The 21,569-nt window shown below is 40.3% G+C and overlaps 1 protein-coding gene across 2 annotated transcripts in view; it reads left to right on the top strand.

Annotated features, from left to right (window-relative positions):
• The window catches only part of SMTN (smoothelin), a 125,374-nt gene that overhangs the window by 57,200 nt on the left and 46,605 nt on the right, over positions 1-21,569 (top strand). For both annotated transcript variants that reach the window (XM_063454780.1, XM_063454781.1), the window contains exons 2-6: positions 7,603-7,760; positions 17,583-17,673; positions 17,818-17,896; positions 20,061-20,164; positions 20,327-20,429. In XM_063454780.1, the coding sequence (XP_063310850.1) occupies positions 7,603-7,760; positions 17,583-17,673; positions 17,818-17,896; positions 20,061-20,164; positions 20,327-20,429 (535 nt within the window). The remainder of the gene's footprint in view (positions 1-7,602; positions 7,761-17,582; positions 17,674-17,817; positions 17,897-20,060; positions 20,165-20,326; positions 20,430-21,569) is intronic.

The raw sequence follows: 21,569 nt of genomic DNA, 5'->3' as shown, positions 1-21,569 counted from the left end.
GGTAATGGAAAGGGGGAAAAGGGGAGAGAGAAGGTTTAAAAAAAAAATATGGGTGGGTGGGGTACAGAGGTGAGGTGAAGATGGGAGGAAGAAGGTAGGGGATAGGAAGGGGGATATAGGTTAAGGTGTGGATGGAAAGAGGAACCTGGTCTTATATGAAAGTTGCCAGGTCTAGTGGGGACAGAGTAATGCCGGTCTGAGGGTAGATTGGAATCAAGACCAAAGGAAACATGTGTTCCTGAAGGTTGTGCGTGGGGAGAGATAGGAGAAATGTGTGTGGTATAAGTATACTTTGTGGTCCTATCCCACCCTCCTGAGCTTGCATGTACACATAGCGATAAGTTAGCATTGAAGTTAGAGCATACGTATGCTGAGTTCCAACAGTGGTCCATGTAAATATATTTCAATGTGACGAGTGCCCTAGGGAGGCAATGTGTGCAAGTCTGCTGGCAGGGCAAAAGAAGTTATGGAAGGACTGAGGGAGGCATACATTTTTAAGGAGTTCCTGTCCGTGTGGACCATAACAACTTTGCTATATGAAGCTAGCGCCTGTGGAGAGTGGTATATAACAACAGGATAATATACAGTTATGCTTCCCAGGTACAGGAGTCAGGAGGATGTGTGGTCATTGAGACCAATACCTGCTGGTCGCAAGTTGACCTAGCTCAGGAAGGCCTTCACTGGTGACTCTTCACCTTGGTTAAGAGAACGGGGGTCCCAGAGGGACCAGTGGTGGGATCTAGTCTTGTTGGTAATATGGATTAGGTGGTTAGTGGGGTTGTCAACCCTTACTCTGGACAGAGAGGTGAGGTCAAATTTCGGGTTAGGTTTGGAGGGGTCCTGGTGTATATATTTGTGATTGTAATTCGTCTGATGGCCTTTAAATGAAGAGCCATCTAGAGTGTTGCTGATGGTGTCCATAGAGACATGCATTGTTAAACATTTGGCGCGGTATATGCATGCTATAGATTCCGCAACATGAGTGGTGACCGTGGGTTACGTAGGCGTGAACGCCCTTTGGCTTCGGTAATAGAGTGGGTTGTAACAGGAGAGGTGGCTTTCTGTTGTGGCAGTTATGGTATGCATTTGTCACAGTGTACGCAAATAACATGAACATTCAACAACCAGAATAACTTCAGTGAAGAGCGACTTTGGGGGACTGCAACCAGGGCCAAAGATGTCGTGCAGTAAGTTAAGGCAGTTTGCTATAGAATGGTGGGTGTCTCACAGTGGGCCTGTACTCGCTTACAAGAAGGCGTCACCGGGTGAGGTGGGAATGCCCGGAGATAATGGCTGTGCTTCAGGGTTATTAGGTGCATGACATCGGTGGAGGAGTGTGGGTTCACCGGGCAGCGGGTTTAGGACTCTTGTCCAACTACGGGCGTCTGAGGCGACCCCAATATCCCTTTCAGTATTGCACATATGTGCACATGGGGTCCTGTGGTGGGACTGGAGATTAACGATATGGGGACCTGGGTGGTTTAACAATATTAACAAGCGTTCAACCAAGCTAATTCAGTGTTCTTAATATACTTTAACCTGATCTAGAGTAAGAATGAGAACAGCCGCCTGGGTAAGTCTTTTCATATTCAAGGTCAGACGTCTTTGAGGCTGACTAGGTGGCAGGTGTTCTTCTCCAGGCTTGGCGTTTGGTCTCCAGGAGCCAGCGTCGTCAGGCAAAGGTACGTGGGGAAGGGTGATCCCAATGTGTGTGAGGTGAGGTCCTCTATTTCTTCTTTCAGCCAGGTCATTTGTTTTTCGAGCTCTGCTGCTGTGAGCCTTTATATCAGCGGAGGTTTCTTTGAGTAGTTTCCATTGGTCGCCCATTGTTAAATGGGCCGTGGGGTCCATGGGGCCTTCACTGTATTCACTGTCGGACTCTGATTCAGGTAGGCCTTGGGACAAAGATGTCTGAATAGTGTAGCTACCTACAGGTCTTTCCGTTCTTTATTGCCTCCCATGGCACTGTTTGGCATGGTAGGTTGTCACTGCTGAGATTTTGTGTGTTTTAAGCTCGGATGTGTTCGCGTTTGAGCTTTGAGGCTAATGGTAAGCTCAAGGGAGAGGGAGCTCAGGAATTACACTTCTGCTTCCATTGGTGGTCAAGCTCCTCCTCCGTCGTGATCAACATTTTTTTTTTTTAATTCCCTTCTAACAAACATTACAAACTACATTTATAAGTTGATGTAAATACTGTATCACAGTTGTGTTCTGTAAAGATATAGATTTTTATTTTGACCTAGACAAGTGAAATATTTCTATATGGTTATGGAAGTGCTAATCTGAGATGATGGGACTTTTAGCATCTGGAAGACCCTGGGATGAGATTAATTTGCCTTACGAGCCAGAAGATTTAAACGGGTTATTATTGAATAATGCCTGTTTGAATTAGTTGACAGTTTTTTTCCTTCTGCTTACTTTTTGGCAAAATATATACATTTATAGTGTTCACTACAATTTAATCTAGTTGTAAAAAAAAAAAAAAACAATCCGAAATAGAAACAAGGAATTTACTTTCAATAACATTTATTTTTGCCCTTCAATCCTCATTATTTTTAGAACTGTGGGAAAAAACAAGTGTTCCAGTCTATGATAATCAAATTCAGTGTTTCTCAACCTTTTTTTTATTTTTATTTTTTGGACCACGATAAAATATGTCAATAAAATATTTAGTCATCAGCAATTTATTATATTTACCTGTAGGAGTCTTACTAGAAAAGTATGCAACATGCATAGCACATAAGTCTCTCTAAATAAATAGTTGTACAGGTTTTAATTAAAGGGATACTACTTTCTCATTGAAGTGGTTATAGTGCCTAATATGTCCTGTGTGTGTGCATACGTATACTGGGGACTGCAGTCATCCAGTTACAAAACTGAAGTCAATGTATTTGTGGCACAGTTTGATAAGGCTACAACTGGTTAAAAGTTACTGATCTAGGTGATAATTTAAAACCATGGATCATTACATATTCTAAGATGAAAAAAATAAATTTCTAAATATAGCAAAGGTACTACCCATCTCTTTGATCTACTTGGCTGATAGTGGGACATTTTATCAATTCCTCTTTAGCTCCTATGTTTGTTTTTCTCTCTGTATTCCAGTAATGAGCTGTCTTGACTTGTACTGCAGTACAAAACAATATATTCCACCACTAATTTCCAAGTAAAAATCCTGTAATACATAGCTTAGTAATATAGTGGAAACTTGTAGTGCAACTATCTTTCCAGGAATACCATGATTCTAGGAAAGATTAAAGGGAATCTATAGGGCTAGGAATACAAAGTTGGCACTCTCCTGATTCCAGCTCCAACCTCGGTCAGCGTTCCACCTCCTTGAACATCATCTGATGCGGATGCTAATGTGCTTTGGATGTCTTCATGCAGTGCGTGAAGACGTCCAGCGTTGTTTTAAAAAAAAAAATTAAATTATTATTTCTGTCTATTAAATTCTGTCTAATGATGCTCTGTGATGCTGCGGAGGTGGACTTATACTTCATGCAGCAAAGGATTTAAACTTTCCAAGTGCAGTGTTTTTAATAGTGAAATGCTGCACATACAGATTTCTGGCACCATGACCAATTCAGATCACTGAAGTGGTCATGGTACTTGAAGTAACACTTTAAGACCTTAATGGCTAAACTGGAAATATTCTCCATGTTTGTGGCGGACCACCATATTATCACCGCCAAGGATTCCCTTTCCCGTAGTGGTATAGCTCCTTGCAGACGAAGTAGTAAATGTAGCTGGTATCGCTTTCCCCCAATACATTAGTCGAGACTTGATGCTGGGAGTAGATCTGTCTTATTCAGGCAAGGCACACATATTTTATACACAGACCCCCCAGCATAGGGTCTCCATTCATGGACACATAAACCCGCCCAGGCGTCTCTGTGTCTGGGAGATAATTGAGTTGTTCACCGGTAAACCCAAAACCCCTGAATATACACAATACAGTAACACACCCCCAAATGTACTATATCCATAGATATCTGTCCAAATAGCACCCAAATCCAAAGAGGAATGACCAGGCGCCACTGGGATAAAGTTTTGACCGGCCGCACATGTGTTACATGCCCAAAAGCGTTCCAGCACGATTAGTACTTGGACGGTCAACTGTCGGGGGGCTCCTGTGTACAATATAAAGGGTGCTCCTCCTGGTTTTTAGTGAGCGATTTGTTTCACACAATCTCCGGCACCTTTCCTCCAAAAAGCACTCTCCTGCTAAGTACCACTTAAACCTGTTTGGAAGTTCATACGGCCGAATGACTGCCAGTGAGAGAGTGTTCAGATCATTTCGGGAGAGGGGAGGCACTGAACCAGGGGAACCGTGAATAAGTCTCTTGGGGAGGCTTGGTAGGTTAATGCCCGAATGGTGTTTCCGGCCATGGTCCATAGTCTTTAAGTGACAATGGAAAACAAGGTGTACAAAATGAGGGCGCTTTGTCACAAAGTCTTCCTATGCTTCCATAGGCCATTTTGAAATACCTTCGTTTTTAACTTTAGTGAAAATCCCTATTTTGTTCTCAATGTATGTGGAACTGTTATGTCATCTGACCAGGTATACAATTGGGATGAGCGGATGTGTTTGGAGCATGTTAATGATAGAATTCACATCGCTAGTAACATGCTCCTTTGGAAATGGGATGTCCATAATAGTTATGAACAGCCACGTGAAAGCAGAACAACACTCTGTCACTTAGTTCTATGTGTAGGTCAAGAGAAAGAACCATTGATGTTAGAACTGAATGCATGTGATAACACTACCCTCACCTCTGCCTTGAACACTGCAGCCCCACTCCAAACATGCACCTCAAGGTGGACACGACCCCAACCTCTTGCTCTCTCCTATAGGGCAGTGCTTTACTCTCTCCTCCAGCTCTGCTTCACTCCCACCCTATTTGATTGATATTTCCTATCCTATCGTGTCTTATACCCCACTTCCTATAGACTGTAAGCTTGTTTGAGCAGGGTTCTCTTCAACCTATTGTTCCTGTAAGTTTTCTTGTAATTGTCCTATTCATAGTTATATCCCCCCTCTCATAATATTGTAAAGCGCTACGGAATCTGTTGGCGCTATATAAATGGCAATGATAATAATCAGCATTATAGAGACTGGTCAGTCAATCAAACGTGTGACATCATATGAAAAGACAATTGAGCATAAATGATCAATCTTGTGCTCAGAAATCTGTATTCCTGGTACTTGCGCAAATGGTGTCTAATTTCAGGGGCCTTTTTTTTTTTTTCCTCCCTCTTGCGGCCTCTTTACATTTTGTAATGCAACTATCTGTTTAATAATAAAGCACTTGGCTATTGTAAACAATAAAGTGATCGTGACATTGTATTGAAATAGACTCCATTTTCAGAGTCATCTCGCATATTTTATGAAGCAAAGTTGTGCCTGAACATAAATATCATTTTATATAAATGTTTTGTCAGGTTCCTTTTAAGGCTTTTTTTTTTTTTTTCCTGTGGAAACATCCAGTGCTTTTCTTGACTTTGTAATGTCTTTTTGGCAAAAAAAGAAAACCGTTTGACTTGTGTTCACAGCTGATTCGCAGTTATTTATACTTGGCAAAAAGTGGCAAAATGTATTTAAAATAAACGTTTCAAACTTTATCTAAACACATCGGAGCATCAGTCAGACGAACTCCGACCTCAACCCTTCAACGTCTTGGCATATTTTCCACATATTGGCACATATTGCCAAGTAGACATTTAATTCCCTCTTATGTTCTAAATGTAGGGTTGAAAACAGAATTCACTGTGAGATTATTAAAAAAAAAAAAACAACAACCATGTTTACCAGATTTGCAATGCCAATTCTGTCTGCCATATTTCTATAATCCTGACAGCAAGACTAGTCAAAGTAGAATTTTCATACTAAACAGTCTGATGAGTTGAGAAAATTGAGAACTACTTCTCCCTTTCTGTTTTTCATACCTTACGTGTAATGTGTAACTTTGGAGCATGTGTAATTTTTTGCATGCAATTAGAAGAAGTAATAGGTGGATTAAATGGAAAGCAAAGATAGAACTATGTAACCTAATCCCAACAGATGGGATAGGAATACAGAAATCAGTATGGTGGTACCAGATCCACCAAGTGGGCTTGAACCCACACAATACGTATAGATAAAGTGAATGCACCCCAATCAAGGGGGTACTCAATACTGGATTTTAAAGAAGGGAACAATCAAAACGGCAACTATAATAACTAGCTTAGAGCGAAGATTTGTAGGGGGGGGGGGGGGGGGAGGGGCAGGACTGAGACAATTCTTTTCAGTAGCCAGGAGAGCGGGGAAGTTGGCCGCCTTTCCCTCAACCCGGTCACTTGCAGGACGCAATTTGTCTCTGCGGGCTCCCTCTGTCTCAGGGGCTTGAATGTTGAGTTAGTGTGATCAGCAACTTGTCCCCAGGTAGGGTTACGAGTGTGGGTATCGGGATTCAGGCTGGAAACGGGGGTATTACTGCGAAAATTGCCGGCTTTGGCAGGAGCTCGCATGGCATGTGACTGCTCAGCTCAATGTTCAAGCTCCACCCCCTGGATACCAGTTTTTAAAGTGTTCGGTACTTTTTGGTTTTTTTTCTAACTCATCGTAGAAACCTCCAGTCCTCTCTCTCTCTCTCTCTATTTTTTATATTTTTTAAGCTTTATTTTGTTGTGCTTTAGTATACAAATATTTCCTGCGGAGCCACAACAGCATCGCATGAGTAACTGTTGACATTATACATGCATACATGGGTTAGATTTTGAAGTCCGTGGTTATGTGGCATTCGGTCTCTACGCACATTTTTATAATATAGAGCATAACTTTGTAGTAACAGTGAGTTTCAACAAGGAGGGAAAATAGATTAATATGTTACGGTAGTCATAGATAGGGGAAAGCGACCTGCTGTTACCGATGGAGTAGTTCTGTCTATCGTACAGGCGAGATATGGCTGCGTGTATGCTCTATTAGGGTGGTGTCGTGTAGAGGGGAGCTCACACCATATGCCGCTATCGTGAGTCTTTAATATGCGTCTTAGTGTTGTCCACTCTCTATATATTTTTTTTTTTTTTTTTATGTTTCCGTATTTATTCAAGTGTATGGACAAGAAATGCAAATTCTATGCTGCAGTTTGAAAAAAATACCTTTCTAAAGTATATCCATCTAGGAGCTAGAGTCTTGGAACAGCTGGCTGGGCCTACAGCTTGAAGCATAATCCTCATACTGACATCAGAATACAAATGAGTTGATATATTTTGATGCCAAATTCCTTCTGTATATTTTAAAGATTAACTCTTCATGGCTTGATTTTTTATTTTTTTTTGTGTTTGTTTAAAGGTTAAGTCTGATTGCAAATGGATTAAGTGTTCCCCCATTTTTTTGCGCTAGAGTAAAATCCAGTTTTCCATAAACAAATCTGTGTTGAAATTTTTAAAAAGCCTTGTTTGTTTAAACTATGGAAAATTTGACTATTCTTTTATCATTAAGCAGCCAGCCTGCCTGTGCCAGAACATACTTTTTCAAATCCGCTTGAAGCCCACACAGATTTTGACCCCCCATGATTCATGCTTCCAATGTACACTTGTCCTAATGTCCTTTGTCATCCACAGCTGGAGGTTACCCTGGATCTTGCAGAGCGTCGAGAAATCCGAACGGCTATCAGAGAGCTGCGGCGGAAAGAGTTGGAAAGATGCGAGGAGGCACTGGCTTCTAAGCGCTTCCGATCAGAGAGAACTAATGAGCAGGAGGACAAGGAGAATCAGCCTGGGTTAGTTCTATTACAGTAAAAGTGCATCCAGTCTGTTATGTTATGGAGTAGGTAAAGCATTCTGTGGTTTAAATAAATACATTTAAAAAAATAAAAAGTGCAATAGACAGGCTTGAACGCATCTACTGATTTTGAATGGTTTCAAAATCCTCAATTCTTGTGGATGAGAAGTTATCATTCATGTGCGTTTATATTGAGAGGTATATACCCTAAACTCTAAGTTTCATACAGCAAATTGTCCCATTAAAAGTTTCAGATTTACAACTGAACTAAGGTTGTGATTGTGGTTGGGATTTCACCCGAACAAAAATGTAACTACCCCTGTGACATTACACAGCAAATACTTCAAGAAAGAGTTTGTGTAATGCATAATTAGTATATTTCCCATTGACCAGACTTCATCAAATTTGTGCGTGTGCCTGCATGCGTTCTTTCTTGCAAACACCCTTTTATCCTATTTATAACCATATTAAAGACAAATTTATAAAGTGGCACAAATTAAAATCAGTCAGTGACTGTCTCCTATTTTATTGTAAAAATATTTTTTAGCCAGTAAGGACATAAAAGGGTTGCATATAATTAATTATTGTCTGTGGACATCAGAGGAAGGGATATGGGAATCATTATGTTGGGTCAGATTAGCCAAAAGTAATGTTAAATGTTGGTGGGAAGCAGAATGCCTGGAAGTGAAATCACTTATCACTGGTAACCTTTCACTTACTTAATAGCATGGTATAATGAAAAGATGTGCAGCCCCTAATTATGTTTCTCTTTTGTGTTTGAATGAATAATTGAGTTTGCTTCGTTATCTGTGAATTCCAGAGTACTCTATAGAGCATTTAAGAGATGTGTATTGTAGACTGTGGCACTGCTGCTTATCCTTGATGGGCAGGGATTTATTAGATGTGCTCTACCCCCACTGAAAATAGTGGGAACTCTGGGGAGAGCTCATTGCAGCAAATGCAGAGAGATCCAACAGTAGTATATATGTTTTTTTTGTGTTTTTTCCTTTATTTTATTTTTTTTAAATTAAATTTAAATTGAAATGTAAAAATGATTGTTTTGGTTTTTTTTTGTGTTTTTTTAATGTTTGCATATTTATTTTAAGGCTTCATCTTTGTGCATTAAATTGGGTCACTTGGTACTTTCTGTATATTATTGTGCTACTTTATTCGTTATGTGTTTCTCTGAAAATCCAATATATTTTTCATGGGGAAAAAAGGCCACTTCCAGCCTATACAGCTTTTTTTGTTTGGGTAACTAAAATAATGGATCAGGGTGGTGCAGTAGACATTGCTTACTTAGATTTCAGTAAGGCTTTTGACACTGTTGCACATAGAAGACTTATCAATAAATTGCAATCTTTAAGTTTGGATTCCAATATTGTTGAATGGTTAAGGCAGTGGCTGAGTGACAGGCAACAGAGGGTTGTAGTCAATGGAGTATATTCGATATATACGGGCTTGTCACCAGTGGGCACATCAGGGATCTGTACTTGGACCCATTCTCTTAAATGTTTTTATTAGTGATATTGCAGAAGGTCCTGATGGTAAGGTCTGTCTTTTAGCTGATGATGCAAAGATATGTAACAGGGTTGATGTTCCTGGAGGGATAAGCCAAATGGCAAATGATTTAGGCAAAACAGAAAAATGGTCAACTGAGTTGTGGCAACTGACATTTAATGTGGATAAGTGCAAGATAATGCATCTTGGATGTAAAAACCCAAGGGTAGAGTACAGAATATAAAATGGACAAGGGAGGACTGAAAGTCCTAGTTGGGAGAGTAACAAAAAAATAAGAAAGGGAGCCCTAGCTTTAATGATCCTAAGAAAAAAATAGGAATTGTAAAAAGGGAGGGAGACACACAAAAAGAAATAAAAAAAAAAAAAAAATATATATATATATATATATATGTGTGTGTGTGTATCTATCTATCTATCTATCTATCTATCTATCTATCTATCTATCCTAACATGAAACAAAGCTACTAAGTAGGTCTGAACCTAAACTGTGCGTTATCCCAGCAAGTATACAAGGATAACGCTCAGTTTAGGTTCAGACCTACTTAGTAGCTTTGTTTCATCTTAGCCAACCCAGCAGTATATGTGTGTATTTATGTATGTATCTATATATCAAAATCCAAATAGGTTATGGTGGGGAAAAATTGTGATTGAAAACCCCTTCCACCTGAAGTCTGTGGATAGTTAATACAATGTTAAACAAAAATCTGCACACCAGTCAAGCCATAAGACTTGCTTTCCCCACAGAAATCACAAATCTGCAGTGATGTTACTACCACAAAGGATTCTGGGTGGGCATATGCAAATTAGCTTAACAAAGAATCACATTTTTGCCTCATTCCAATTTAAAGATGGATTCCTTTTTGTTTAACATTGTATTAACTATCCACAGACTTCAGGTAGAAGGGGTTTTCAATCACAATTTTTCCCCACCATAACCTATTTGGATTTTGCTTCCCAAGCACTACCAAGCCTCAATAAGCAAACCAGTAACCAACCTCATGCTGATGAGTTGCATTAACAACGAAACAGCTCTCCATGAGTGGTTTACTCGCTTTGCATCTTTTCCTAAGTTGTGTTCCAAGCTGTTGTATACAGCAAACCCAGACTAAAAGGAATCCATGTTTAAATGGAATGAGGCAAAAATGTGATTTATTTGTTAAGCTAATTTGCATATGCCCACACAGAATCCTTTGTGGTAGTAACATCACTGCAGATTTGTGATTTCTGTGGGAAAAGAAAGTCTTATGGCTTGAGTGGTGTGCAGATTTAAAAAAAAAAAAAAAAATAATAATAATAAAATATATATATTATTATAATTTTTTGTGTGTGTATGTGTATATATATATGTGTGTGTGTATGTGTATATATATATATATATATATATATATATTTATATATATATTAATTACACACACACACTGCTGGGTTGGCTAAGATGAAACAAAGCTACTAAATAGGTCTGAACCTAAACTGAGCGTTATCCTTGTATACTTGCTGGGATAACGCACAGTGTTTAGGTTCAGACCTACTTAGTAGCTTTGTTTCATGTTAGCTAACCAAGCAACACATATATATTTGTGTCTCTCCCTCCCTTTTTACAATTCCTGTTTTTTTCTTAGGATCATTAAAGCTATTGCTCCCTTTCTTATATTTTTGTTACTATTCCAACTAGGACTTTCAGTCCTCCCTTGTCCATTTTATATTGTATTTTGAGGGTTATTCCCCAACCTTAGGGAGAGTGACGTTGGGCACCTTTGGAGCTAATCCATTAGCCCCCAGTATTAGTGGTACTCACCCCCTATCTATTTATTTAGTTTCTCTGAGAGTTCACAATGTTTGATAGAGTCCTAACCTCAACATCTGAGGAAAGGGATTTAGGGGTGATTATTTCTGATGACTTAAATGTAGGCAGACAATGTAATAGAGCAGCAGGAAATGCTAGCAGAATGCTTGGTTGTATAGGGAGAGGTATTAGCAGTAGAAAGAGAGAAGTGCTCATGCCATTGTACAGAACACTGGTGAGACCTCACTTGGAGTACTGTACGCAGTACTGGAGACCGTATCTTCAGAAGGATATTGATACCTTAGAGAGAGTTCAAAGAAGGGCTACTAAACTGGTTCATGGATTGCAGGATAAAACTTACCAGGAAAGGTTAAAGGAACTGAACATTTATAGCTTGGAGGAAAGACGAGACTGGGATACGATAAAAACATTTAACTATTCGATAAGGCCAGGGACTAATGAAAGTATTTAGAAAATTGGGCAGATTAGATGGGCCGAATGGTTCTTATCTGCCGTCACATTCTATGTTATTTATTATATATGATGTTTTTATTTATGAAGGGACAAAAGATTCTGTAGAATGGGTTCACAAATCCTAAAAATAGATTCAACAACACAAGTGATTTTAAAGAAACGAGGTATTGTGGATCCTTCACAGTCTAAATGAATCTCTGGGTTCTGAAACTAATTTGCTTTGGGGAGGAACAAAATATGATAACAAGAATAAATAACATTTACAAACTAAGAATACAGCAACACAAGATCCCCCGAGGGGATAGACGTTCGCTCTCGAGCAGGAGAGTAAAAGTTCAAGCTTTATTTGTTCTGATAATAAAATTGGCAGTAAAGCAATTTTACATTGAAGGGTTAAATACACCTATAATGTCTGTCTTACGGACAGCAACTGTCAAATTCTGTCCTTCAACCAGTGCTGCTTTATGAGAAGCATTGGATTGGATGAGAACGTGGAATGGTCAACAGGGATGCTGACAAAAGTGCAGCAGAGTAGTTTCTGTGCTGAAATAAAGGTAAGTAATCTTTTATATAACTTTATTTTTTACCAGCTAAGGGGTGATGACCATGATAGAAGGGAGCATATAGTCCCAAAAAATACGGTGAAAGGATTCTCCAGTACCTAGACAAATGTGTCTTAGACTCCTCAAGTGCCGAGGTGGCAGCTAGTCTGGAGGGGAGATCTGAAAGGATGAATTTAAGGGGACTCATACCAACAAGGCACCTGACCCCAACAGTTTGCCTCTCCATTACTAAATGTCTCTCGGAGATGTATTGTACCTCCATATGCTACAAAGGTTTAATGCCGTGCTTCAGCGAGAGAGTTTCCATAAAGACTCCCTTTTAGTAACCATAGCGGTCATCCTTCCTTTATCTTTGTGGTGTGCTGCATTTAAATATAGGGTTCAAGGAGGGCGGAGCTTGACCGTGAATGAGAGCAGATGCCAGTTTGCAGTGCTTCGTCTGTTCAGCCGACAAAAGCATGATTTTTGAGGGTTAAAGGGACACTCCAGGCACCCAGACCACTTCTGCCCATTGGGGTGGTCTGGGTGCCAACTCCCACTACCCTTAACCCTGCAACTGTAAATATTACAGTTTTCATAAACTGCAATAATTACCTTGCAGGGTTAACTCCTCCTCTAGTGGCTGTCTACTAGACCGCAACTAGAGGGCACTTCCTGGTCTATAGCACAGGTTTTCTGTGCAATAGCGTCGCTGGACGTCCTCACACTATGTGAGGACCTCCAGCATCGCTAAAATCCCCATAGGAAAGCATTGAAAGCATTTTTAATGCTTTCCTATGAGGAGGTCTAATGCGCATTAGGTCTCATCCCGCCGGCGGCCGCGCATGCACAATCGGTCTCCCCTGCCAGCTGACGTCGGCGGGGGAGGAGCGTGGGCGGGCCCGAAACCACTGCTGAGGGACATCGGCGGTGGTCTCAGGTAAGTCACTGAAGGGGTTTTTACCCCTTCAGCAACATGGGTCTGGAGGGAGAGGGGACCTGCAGTGCCAGTAAACCGTTTTGCTTTCCTGGCACTGGAATGTCCCTTTAAACCCCTCTCCCAGCCTACTGGTAAGCGACACAGAGGCGATCTATGCCGTTCATTCAGCCAGCGAGGGTAAAAAGGCAGAAGCGGAGGCCTGGTGCCTACAAACCCTCCAGAGCTTGAATTGGTCGGAACTGCTAGACTGCTTGCAGTGTCACGGGGACCCGGAGGCTGACTACTATGCAGACGCCCACTAATCACCCCAGGCACAGATGGGCAGACTATCCCAGAAGCCCCCTCTGTATCCACCATCAGGATCCAGCGACACCAACCAACCAAAATGGCGGACAAGGTAGATCACAGAGCTGCACTGGTACCGGAGGATCCTGCGCAACCTGGTACCTGGCACTACAGAGGGCACGGATGGGTCTGCACCGGTCACTCAGCGGGACTTCCACAACCTGGTACAGGAGTTCAGACTCTCCTGGCTGCTGATGTTGCAATTATCAAAGCAGACCTATAGGAAGTTGATAAGGTGAAGGCCACAGTCCTAGCTATGCAAGCACACCAACAGGCTCTCTCTCACTCCACTAGACCGCTCTGGACTACAAGTCATAACACAATTACGCCTGACGTGCTCCCTCACTATATGAGGCGACTAGTGGCCTCCATACTGCCACCGACTCATGCCAAGAAATTTACCATAGATGGCATCTACCGGCAGCAGGCAGAGCTGCCTCTATTGTGGTGAGGGATGTGATCGTCTGATGCTCCACCTCACAGGATAAAAGACTCCTGATGACAGTGCTACAAGGCAAGGTGCAACAATCTTTTGAAGGGACAAGTTTCTCCTTCTTCCAGGACCTCACTAGGTCCACGTTGCAATGGCGACGATCCCTGCAACTAGCCATCTGAAAAGAGCTGGTGTGGAATAGCTCTGGAGATCCCCCAGGTTCCTAGTGGTCACTCATAATGGGACTTTACTCAAAATCTCATCACTAGCCGAGGCACCTATTTTCTTCAAAGCCCTGGGTATTCAGGTCCTGAAGATCCCTCCAGATCGGAGCCAGAACAGCAGCACCCTGAACATCAATAGACCACCCGATCCTACACAGAGGGCCTTAACAACATCCTGACGCTCGAGCTCTTATGTTTTATTTATTTCCGTTACTCTCTTCACAAGAATACGTATAAGTTTCATAGGTTGACATATGGACGGAGTGTGCTCACATAACCGACGCACTCCGGCATCCGAATGACAGGGCATTGCCCAAAAGCTACAATGTGGATATCACACACACAATGCCACTCATACAATCATCCCCGCTACCCCCATGGTTAGGTGCACACATATATGGCCTGACACTACCACCCTGAATAGGAAACCCTTATGCTCACATACATCTAACAGCTGAATTCCCTAGGCAATTAGTACCCTCTTGAATGATTATCAGTGTATATATTATTACTGCTGCACTGCATACCACCATCCTGACAAATGGTGATGCTTGTTTTAAAATGTTATGCACAAACCCTCCTCCCCTTTTCTTTTATGTATCCCACAGTGCACTGATATGATAACAAAAACAAAAAAATTAAATAAACAGAGTGATAAAAATCAAAATAAGATTCAAACATGTTGGTTGCACCTATTGTAAAGGGGTTTGTAAACATTGAGTTACAACTCTGGGAGTTGTTTTATTTCTTCTTGTCCATGTGTCCATTCTTGTCATTTCCTCTCCTCGCCCTTATCTCTTCTGTGCTGTGGTAAAGGTTGAGAGATAAAGGGCAAAGTAGTGTTTTATTGTCAAATCCAATTTGGAGTTACAGGAGGAGAAACAAAAATCTATTCATATCCTGATGTCCGTTTTTCTTTCCTTCTCAGATGTGAATTTATTTACTTTCACTGGTTGCAAGATAAGAGCACACAGTTTATTGCTGTTTGTGTATATTCATCTCCACTAGCAAATTGTTGGATTTTTTTTGCCAGCTGAAATTGCTCTTTCTGATATGTTCCTACACGTATACAAATATTTAGAAGCAGGTGAGATAAAAAAACAAACACAAAAAAACTTGGAATTTTATGTTCATCAGAGGGTTTATTGAGTCTCCATTATCCTAAATACATTTCTGATATGTATGCTCCTATAACCAGCCTATGGGGTATTATTGTCTATTTCATCATCCATAGCCTTTTCATTTATTTATTCATTGTATTTTTGAGCAAACCACATGTGCCTTTGTATGACATCACACATTGTCCTTAAATCCCCAGAATTGAGACACTCATACAAGGCAACTGTTTTCTCGCCACTAGATAAAAATAGTGAGCTGCCCATGCAAGGGAATATTAATTCTCTTACGTGAGTGGGATCCAATCATTTGAATGTATCATTGTACCTGCTAATAACTTCAGAAAAATCTCAGTCAAACATTCTGTTCTCAGCTGGGTCTGCTTTTTATTTATGTATTTTATTTTGTTTATCCTATAGAGATCAATAAAACAAGATCTGTTTGTATATAATAAGTATTTCTACTACTACTACTAAAGTGTGTACATTTTATCCAATGCTTTACAATTTAGACACTGTAGACCTACAATACATACACATACATATGTAATGTATATCTATACAAATTGCATCCCTTTCACCATGATATTTTAGTCCAGCATTGAAACTATGGTCTGGTTGCAACTTTCGAAATTTGGTGGGCTATGAAATGTTCTTGGAGTCTACCTACAGCGTTGCCATAAAACTCTAAATATACACCATACTATGAAATAGATGGACTCTAGGATCACCATCAGGCAACGTGTGATGGTTATAAGGGATAGCCCCTATTGGTAAAGGAGCATAGAACAGAATACTGGCCTGCAGTATTTGTGTGGGAAAGCATGTTGAGTTTAAATTAATTTTACTGATATGGAAATGAGGCATATTTGATCTTGGGATAGAAAATTATATGGAAAAAGATTTTTGAAGAACAGAAAATTGTCCCTGATCGTGTGCGGGTAGTCTATGGATATGGAAGTAGTAGAGAGTGACTCATGAAATGGTAGGCACTGGAAAAAGAGGAAGGTAAAGTGGGATCTGTTATGGAAATGGGGGGAAAAAGAGGAAAGAGAATTAAAGGAACACTCCATGTACCATAACCACGACAGCGCAATGCAGCTCATTGTCTGAGAACGATCAGCTGATGCTGCACTGTAGAGCTTTGCATGGGAGCAGTACCCTGTGATCCCAGAGAAGCATTTAAATTGTTGTGAAATCCTTTGAATGTTTAGAGTGGAGTGGCACTTCTAGTTTTGTGGAAGATTTGGCAACAAGACTCAAACATTAACCATCTCTGTTTCAGACTATTTAATCACTTGCATCCTATTGATTAACCTATGTCAGTTTGACCAAATGGTCACCGCACAGCTGTTGTAGTTCTGTAGATTCTATCATACTTTGCCAACCTTAAAATTGGCAAAGCCTCACGAGTGCTGATTGCTAAAATCTATTATATTGCTCTAAATCTGCTGTTTCTTCTACAGTATTGGCATAATCCATTATCTAGAAGTATACTTTTCGATAAAGATCAGATAAAAAAAAAAAATCACGTATGTAGGGCTCCATATTCCCGGTGTTTTTTTTTTTTTTTTTTGTCTATGACTTTTTCTAATTTAAAACCTAGTAATTACCAGGGATAACTCTTGACAATAATTACGGCTCTTCTTGAAACGGCAATATCTTTGGTTGCAACATGTCTGGATTTAATTGTCCACTCTTACTTTAGTTAAAACCACTAGAAAGCCATCCATTATTGTAAATTGAGATGGGCTCACTTTCTTTCCATTGATTAGGTGTCACTCATGCCTGCTCTGCCTCTCACATTTATAGTAACGTGTGTTTTCTCATTTTCAAATGAATTATCAGGTGTGCGTGTATATATATTATAGACAATGTAAATAATAGGTATGATTCTTTTGTATAGTACATAATTACACCTTGGGTGGTATTGAGACAGTGGATAGAAAATGGAATGTAGCCTAGGGCAGTGGGATAGGTTGTCAGAGCCAACATTTCTCAATGAAGACATCAGGAAAAATAACAAAGATAATGAGAATTAACCTCTCCATTATGTCTTCAATTGCTTTACAGATCATTATTTGTGCACGTATTACTCCCCACTGAAAGGTTCTTTGCTAGGTAAATTTTCACTTCAACATCTATCATGATCAGTTTACTTTGGCCATTGTCAGAGACTTGCAGACTGACATCACATGACTTTCCTCGTTCTATATTGACATATCTTCATTGCAATTTGTGTCTATTACAAGGCAGGACCATTTGAACGATTTACCAGATATCTCAATTGTAACCTTGCAATGTGGAAGAAAAGGTGATTTCCATGGGTTCATTTCCTCTGACCGTATTGTTCTTCTAACCCTGTAATGCATATACTGTAAGTGTGTGACATCCTACAGTTTGCAGTATTGTGTTCTGAATATTTTTTGTTTTTTCTCTATAGTGCTGAGCAAGATGAAAAACAACAGAGAGCGCTCCATGCCCTGGCAGGAAGGATACAGGACATCAGTGACATAGAAGAACTGACAGCACTGGTAAGGACTGGCACATAACTAGATAGATGTCACTGTATTCCTACAGATGATACACTGTACTTGCAATATTAACAATTGCCACTAGGCTGTGCACTGAGATCACAGCTAGTGACATTGCACTGACACAAAACTTTTCTACCTTAGCTCAGAGCTTCCAGTGAGTACGAGGAAAGGAAACTCATCCGGGCTGCGATCAGGAAAATCCGAAATGCCGAAATTGAAGGTAAGCACATGGTTTGACATCATGTTCACCATGCCTTTAATAGGGATACAACCTTAGAATATTTTAGTGCTCAATTCTGCATATTTGCAGTGTTTCAATTGGATTCAAAAAAACACTTCCAGCTGCTGTGCTTTTGTTCAGCAGTCATTCCTAAGTCCTATAAGTCTGAACACAATATCACCTTGGATTTGTTCAGCTCTTTGCTTTGAGATATCAGTAAGTAAACAAATAGGAGCTGTAATCTCCGCTCCATTCCTGCGTTTGGCAAGTGATGGATAGGAGCTGCAGTGTGTAACAGGAAGGTTGTCTTCTCTAGTCTGTCTGTTTCCTGTGCTTGTTATAAACTGGAATAGTAGTCTGCAAATTGCCTTCTCTCTCCAGCCCCATACACACAATATCTGCCTGCATCCTGTCTTTGATGACCATAAAGAGTGCTATATATCTGGATCAGCAATATGTGACTAACCGCATAGATATCTGTATTTGTGTGTGTGTAGAAACATAGAAACATAGAATGTGACGGCAGATAAGAACCATTCGGCCCATCTAGTCTGCCCAATTTTCTAAATACTTTCATTAGTCTCTGGCCTTATCTTATAGTTAGGATAGCCTTATGCCTATCCCACGCATGCTTAAACTTCTTTACTGTGTTAACCTCTACCACTTCAGCTGGAAGGCTATTCCATGCATCCACTACCCTCTCAGTAAAGTAATACTTCCTGATATTATTTTTAAACCTTTGTCCCTCTAATTTAAGACCGTCCTCTTGTTGTGGTAGTTTTTCTTGTTTTAAATATAGTCTCCTCCTTTACTGTGTTGATTCCCTTTATGTATTTAAATGTTTCTATTATATCCCCCCTGTCTCGTCTTTCCTCCAAACTATACCTGTTAAGATATAACCTTTTAACCTTTCCTTGTAAGTTTTATCCTGCAATCCATTGAACCAGTTTAGTAGCCCTTCTCTGAACTCTCTCTAAGGTATCAATATCCTTCTGAAGATACGGTCTCCAGTACTGCGTACAATACTCCAAGTGAGGTCTCACCAGTGTTCTGTACAATGGCATGAGCACTTCCCTCTTTCCACTGCTAATACCTCTCCCTATACAACCAAGCATTCTGCTAGCATTTCCTGCTGCTCTATTACAATGTCTGCCTACCTTTTAAGTCATCAAAAATAATCACCCCTAAATCCCTTTCCTCAGATGTTGAGGTTAGGACTCTATCAAATATTCTGTACTCTGCCCTTGGGTTTTTACGTCCAATATACATTATCTTGCACTTATCCACATTAAATGTCAGTTGCCACAACTCTGACCATTTTTCTAGTTTACCTAAATCATTAGCCATTTGGCCTATCCCTCCTGGAATATCAACCCTGTTACATATCTTAGTATAATCAGCAAAAAGACATACCTTACCATCAAGACCTTCTGCAATATCACTAATAAAAATATTAAAGAGAATGGGTCCAAGTACAGATCCCTGAGGTACCCCACTGGTGACAAGCCCAAGCTTCGAATATACTCCATTGACTACAACCCTCTGTTGCCTGTCACTCAGCCACTGCCTTACCCATTCAACAATATTGGAATCCAAACTTAAAGATTGCAATTTATTGATAAGCCTTCTATGTGCAACAGTGTCAAAAGCCTTACTGAAATCTAGGTAAGCAATGTCTACTGCACCACCTATTATTTTAGTTACCCAATCAAAAAAGTCAACAAGATTAGTTTGTCATGATCTCCCTGAAGTAAACCCATGTTGTATCTCTTTTTAGATGTTCAACAATCCTATCCTTTAACCCCTTAAGGACCAAACTTCTGGAGTAAAAGGGAATCATGACATGTCACACATGTCATGTGTCCTTAAGGGGTTAACATGGTTTCCATCACTTTCCCCACTACTGAAGTAAGGCTTACTGGCCTATGTATATATATGTGTGTGTGTGTATTGTTGAAGTAGAGATTGTAGCCACATTAGTCCAGTGATGTAGATGTAAAAAGATATCTTGTAATATCTGAGAAAGGGAGGTTCTCCCGAAAGCTTGTCATTAAATAAATTCTGTTAGTCCAATAAAAAAAAAGGTATTGCAAGATACGAATTTTATCTGTTTGTGTATGTATGTGTGTGTATATATAATAAAAAAAAAAAAAAAATGTTTCAGCTGCATCTCTGTCAGGCACTCTGGTCAGTTTCAGCAGAGACCGCGATAATGGAACTGTACTTTCCAGTGGCATGGAGAGGAATCGAGACAGCGTTCCTTCCTTGGTAAGTTAAAATGTACTTTTCATGGTACACAAAACCTGTATTCTTTTTATCATTGAACAAATCTGGGAACATGCTATTCCCATTTGTCCCAAATTATACACTTGCCTGAGTTCAGTCTTTTTTTTTTTATTCCTCCAACCTTGTTTTGGTTTGTCATTTCAGGTGCAGGAGAAAGGGGATCTGGAAGAAAGGCAGAGGATTAAGGCTCAAATCCATGAATTGCGAAGCACTCAGAATGGTAGAAGCCACACAACAGAAACTCAAGGTGCAGTTCACATTGCCAAAATGCAACACATTTCTGGTTATACTTTAACCCAGTGTGATACAGTATTAACGGAGAAGCACTCTTTGTTCTTGTGAATACATTTCAGTGATTGCAGGGAGTGCTCTCCATTGTTGCAATGTTTGCATAAGTGAGTCTCCTGGATTTTGATTATGTGTTTGTGTGTCAATCCCTGCATGTTGCAGTCAATTACACGGGTCGCTTTTAATTGGTTTAATGGAGTACCCGGCCAGTTAATAACGTTAGAACCTTTTATCAGCTCATAAGCCCCAGCACCGTATTCAAAGCAATATCTCTTCATTTAAAGAATATGCATATCCTTAGTACTGAAATGACGGCGCTGTCATTTCTGTACTTAATGAAAGTATAATCTTTATGAAATACTGAACAAGAATGAGATGGAAATTCCCTTAAATTCCAATGCAGTCTATAGATCTCATCAGTGTCTTATGATAAAGGTGAGGTTGGCAAAAGGTGGAGTTCTGCCGTCAACGTTTGTCCAATCCCAGAAACCATCACAATTGACTGCTGTGGGATTCAGACATTCATTAATATGGCTTCCGCAGTCTTGTGGGATCCTCCGTAGGCATCATTGCTCTTACTCTCACATCGGACCCACACCGGATATTTTACTTTCACGGATATTTGTGAAAATGTGAAGACCCCTAAAAGTGACGGAACCGCTTTTAAGAGACGTTTCAATGATGCCAATATATCGCAATAAAATCTTCCCACCAGGAATGACTGCAAAACACTTCCACGCATTCGATCAGAGAGACCTTTCCCGACTCATGAATCTTTTCAAACAAGGAGAAACATTCAGATACACGGACCTCCCAAACGCAGAGACACTGACTACAACAGATTACTTCCGCTATATCCAACTACGATACCTAGCTCAACAACCAATTGTCAAACAAGCAGGAACGGCACCACCGACACCATTTGAAAAACAGAGCTTCGACGCACCGCTACTCCGGGGACAAATATCCGACATCTATATAACACATCCCAGGTCAACCTCACCTACATAGCAGCCTGGGAAAGAGACATAAGACCACCTGAGGAACCAAGTGATTGGGCTGAAATATGGGAAGCAACGAAATCCCTCACAATATGCGT

The sequence above is a fragment of the Pelobates fuscus genome, chromosome 5 (assembly GCF_036172605.1).
Source record: "Pelobates fuscus isolate aPelFus1 chromosome 5, aPelFus1.pri, whole genome shotgun sequence".
NCBI classification, from domain to species: Eukaryota; Metazoa; Chordata; class Amphibia; order Anura; family Pelobatidae; genus Pelobates; species Pelobates fuscus.
Note: the sequence above shows the minus strand (reverse complement) of the source record. Positions and strands in the feature narration are given on the sequence as shown.